This window comes from Leucopleurus acutus, assembly GCF_964270905.1.
Source record: "Leucopleurus acutus genome assembly, chromosome: 3".
In the NCBI taxonomy this organism is placed as follows: Eukaryota; Metazoa; Chordata; class Mammalia; order Artiodactyla; family Delphinidae; genus Leucopleurus; species Leucopleurus acutus.
This window is the reverse complement of record NC_139145.1, coordinates 153,050,193-153,053,809: the sequence shown is the minus strand read 5'-3', so window position 1 is coordinate 153,053,809 and position 3,617 is coordinate 153,050,193. Positions and strand designations below refer to the sequence as shown.

General features: G+C 42.0%; 1 protein-coding gene across 1 annotated transcript; it reads left to right on the top strand.

Annotated features, from left to right (window-relative positions):
- The first annotated feature begins 1,438 nt into the window (after positions 1–1,438).
- On the top strand, positions 1,439–2,570 carry LOC309960328 (Fanconi anemia core complex-associated protein 24-like). Its single transcript, XM_082837022.1, has one exon. The coding sequence runs from the start codon at positions 1,533–1,535 to the stop codon at positions 2,178–2,180; it is 648 nt and encodes a 215-aa protein (XP_082693148.1). The 5' UTR covers positions 1,439–1,532; the 3' UTR covers positions 2,181–2,570.
- Positions 2,571–3,617: the final 1,047 nt, after the last annotated feature.

Here is a 3,617-nt window from a genome sequence, read left to right as displayed (position 1 = left end):
ACTATCAGTATCAGGATGTGTGTAATAAAATGTTCTCTCCCCAGTACTTGGAAATAATGGAAATAAGAATTAGTGCTCAGACTAAAATTACGAATTGAATATATAATGAATGAGGGAATGAATAGGATATTAAGTGAAATGTCTCTGTTGCTTCCAAATTTTGGTTGAGACCCTTAGGATTAGAAGAAATGGTGCTACAAGGTCAGGTGATAATCATGTCTTTCACTCGAGAGTATGTAAAAGAATTAAGAATGTTGATCAAAAAAGTTTAAGTGGTGGACATTTATCTGGGAAATGTGGGTTGACTGCTAAGCATTTTTATTCCCTCCTTTTTATCGGGATGTGTGAATGCCTGCTTCCTTCCTCCTCACCTCCACCTGAGAAAGGAGGTGATTTAAAGAGAAGCAACTGGAAAACATGACCTCTGCCCACTGGAGATTGTTGGCTACAGTCAGACCCCTTTTTGGATCATTCTACAGCTAAGGGACTTAATGTGGCCACCTATGAGGACAGAATTCAGAGAGAGAGCAACCTGTCCTTCCAGATTTGGGTAGGTCTTCTTAAGATTCAGGTGGACTTCATGGAAGGTAGCTGAGTTTGATTTACCTTGAAAATACTCTGGTCCAACTGAACTAAATGCCAACATGAATCATCTCATCAAAAAGACTCTTGGGAAGTGTTCGGGAAAGGTAATCAAAAAGAAACTCAACCACTTGTACCGGAAAGAAATGCAGTGGAAAATTCTCAAACATGTCTTCAAAATTTTGCAGAACAGTCCTATGAAGCAGAGCACTAAAGAAGTCTCCAGCATCAGATTTTAACCAGACTCTTTACTTCTCCTTCCCTTTCCTTCCTGTTACTACTCCAGGATCTGGAGGCTAAAAGTAAAAGGAGAGAAAGAATAAAAATGAAAATGGGATAAATATGCTAATCCTGTCATGTCTCACACACTCCTAACTGTAGGCATAATACTAAGTCCCAGTAGAATTATGTGAGTGTGGGGGGAAAAAAAGAAAGAAAAACTGGAGGAAAAATTGAAGCTTTAATATTAGACTTGACTGTGCTCTTTAATTTCTGAGAATGATATAGCATGTCAGTAAATGAAGGTAAGAAGAAAAATTAAGGGATATGCCTGAGTTTCTTGAGTCAGGGAAGGATGATTTGGCAGAGCAACTTAAAAGAAGAGTGAGAACAATAAAAATTAAAGTTGACTTCTGCTGGCTTACTACTGCTGCTCATTCAGTAAGTCAACTTTACACATAAAAGATCATCTGAAAAAGACAAACTGGTTCTCAGTCTGTGAAGTATGACTATAAATAAATTGAATTCATAAACCTATCTAAATAAAGAACAGGCCAAAAATGGGCAATGGACATGGACATTTCATGGAAGAAAACATTGATAGGGAAGTGGGGCGCCGCAGGTAATGCCTCGGGAGACCCAGAACTGGGCCCTGGCCGGCTCGGCCCCCGCCCTGGACTGGATGGAGGAGCCACGGCGCGGGAGTGTCAGGGGCCAGATCCAGGCAGCCGATGGAAGGGAACACCCCTGATGGCACAGGCCCCATGCACGTGCCGTTTGGGCACATTGTGGCCAATGAGAAATGGCGCGGGTCGCAGCTGGCACAGGGAATGCAAGGAAAAATTAAACTCGTTTTTGAGGATGGCCTGACACTGGTAGATTTTTACTTGTCTAGCAGATCCTGCATTCTTTATATCACCGAAGCTGATTTGGTGGCAGGAAATGGCTACAGAAAGAGACTTGTTCGGGTTAGAAACTCCAGTAAACTTCAAGGGATTGTAGTAGTTGAGAAAACTCACATGAGTGAACAGTACTTTCCAGCCGTACAGAAATTTACTGTGCTGGATCTGGGGATGGTGTTGCTTCCAGTGGCCAGCCAGACGGAAGCGTCCTGTCTCATTATCCAGTTGGTTGAAGAGCAAACCAAAGAGCCCAGTAAGAGCCCTTTACTCAGGAAGAAACGAGCTCTGATCTCCGAGCCAGCCCTCCTTCGAACTGTGCAGCAGATCCCAGGAGTCGGGAAAGTTAAAGCGCCTCTCCTGCTCCAGAGGTTTCCAAGTATCCAGCAACTAAGTAATGCTTCCATCCAAGAACTGGAGCCGGTGGTTGGACAGTCAGTGGCCCAGCACATTTATGCGTTCTTCACCCAGTCCAGGTGATGGCTCTTCCCACGGCATCTCCTTTACACCACGAACCACAGGATCTTGTTTTCTTTCACATTAAGAAACAATATTTCCTCTCACAGAAACTAGGGGAGGATGAAGTGAGGCCTGAATGGCACCTGCCAGTTGTCCTGCCCTGCTTTCTGGGCTCAGGTATTTACTTCAGGTAGTGTGCCCCAGATGGCACTGCCCGCACCCTGCTAGCATGAAGAGGGCTGGTGGACACCTTCCTAAGGGAGTCGGTTTAAACAGGGACTCTCAAGATTCAGCAAAAAGCCGGCTTGGGCAGATTTTAATGTGTGACCTTCACCTGTATCTATCATGGAAGGTGGTGGATGTGACCGTCTAAAGGAAACAAACCTACAATGAATGAAGCACTGTGTACCATAAGCCTCTTGTTCCTTCTGGCAGCCACTGTTCTTCAGGTCTGGTCTTAATACACCTGTGCTTTGAGGGTGGCTGCCAATATAAACAAACAATTGTCCTGCCTTTTTTCTTCCTTCCTTTCTCCCTCCATCCCTCCCTTCTGGGTAGCTGCACAGTTTGTTTGTAATCACTGAGCATGACTTCTGAACACAGAAAGCCTGGAGTCCAGAGTTCCCATTTTAAAATAAAAAGTGAATGTGTGCGAGGGAGGGAAAGAATGTGTTTGTAAATGTATAGCCCGACAATGGGAAGAGAAAAGGGAAAATGGCAGGTGCAGCTGCATCCAGAGAGGAGAGCCTGGGGATCAAAATGTACAACTGCTCATTCAAAAAATAAATACAATTAAAGAGGCTATATGTTTTCAGGGATACTAAGATAACTTGAGAGCTAAGTCCTGTTTTGTGAAATGTTAGTAATTTTTAAAAATCAAATACAATAACATTTTGTGCATTAGGGTAAAAATTATTTGAAAGAGGAGGGAATTAAAGTGAAATCAAAGTGGAAACCATTAAAAAAAAAAAGAAAACATTGATAAATGGCATTATGAAATATTAGCCTAAGAAGATGAAAGAGAGAAATAGGGGAGGGGGTAGGATAATTAAGCAAATAATTAAATAGAAAAATGATTATAATGATATCTCAATATTATTTAAGTGCTTGTCATGTGAGAGGTACTCTGCTAAGCAATATGATGGAGTCACTTATTTTAATCCTCTCAAAAGTAAAGCAAGGTAGGTATTATTTCCATCGTACAAAATAAGAAACTGAGTCACAGAGAGGTGAGACAACCGGCCCAAAGTCATAGCTAGTTAATGTCATCAGAGATGCATACAGAGATGTCATCAGAGATGCATCAGAGATGCATACTATAATAATTAAAAACATAACTGTTGGAACAAACTACAAGTGTATCAGGTCTTAAGAGGACAGGATAGAGACATTGAATGTGCCTAAAAAAGGATTTAATTTGGCCTTTTGGCCAACTGTGTTAAATCAAGCTAACCTAAT

Excerpts from the sequence above, each read along its gene's own strand:
- LOC309960328 (XM_082837022.1), top strand. The coding sequence starts at position 1,533 with ATGGAAGGGAACACCCCTGATGGCACAGGCCCCATGCACGTGCCGTTT.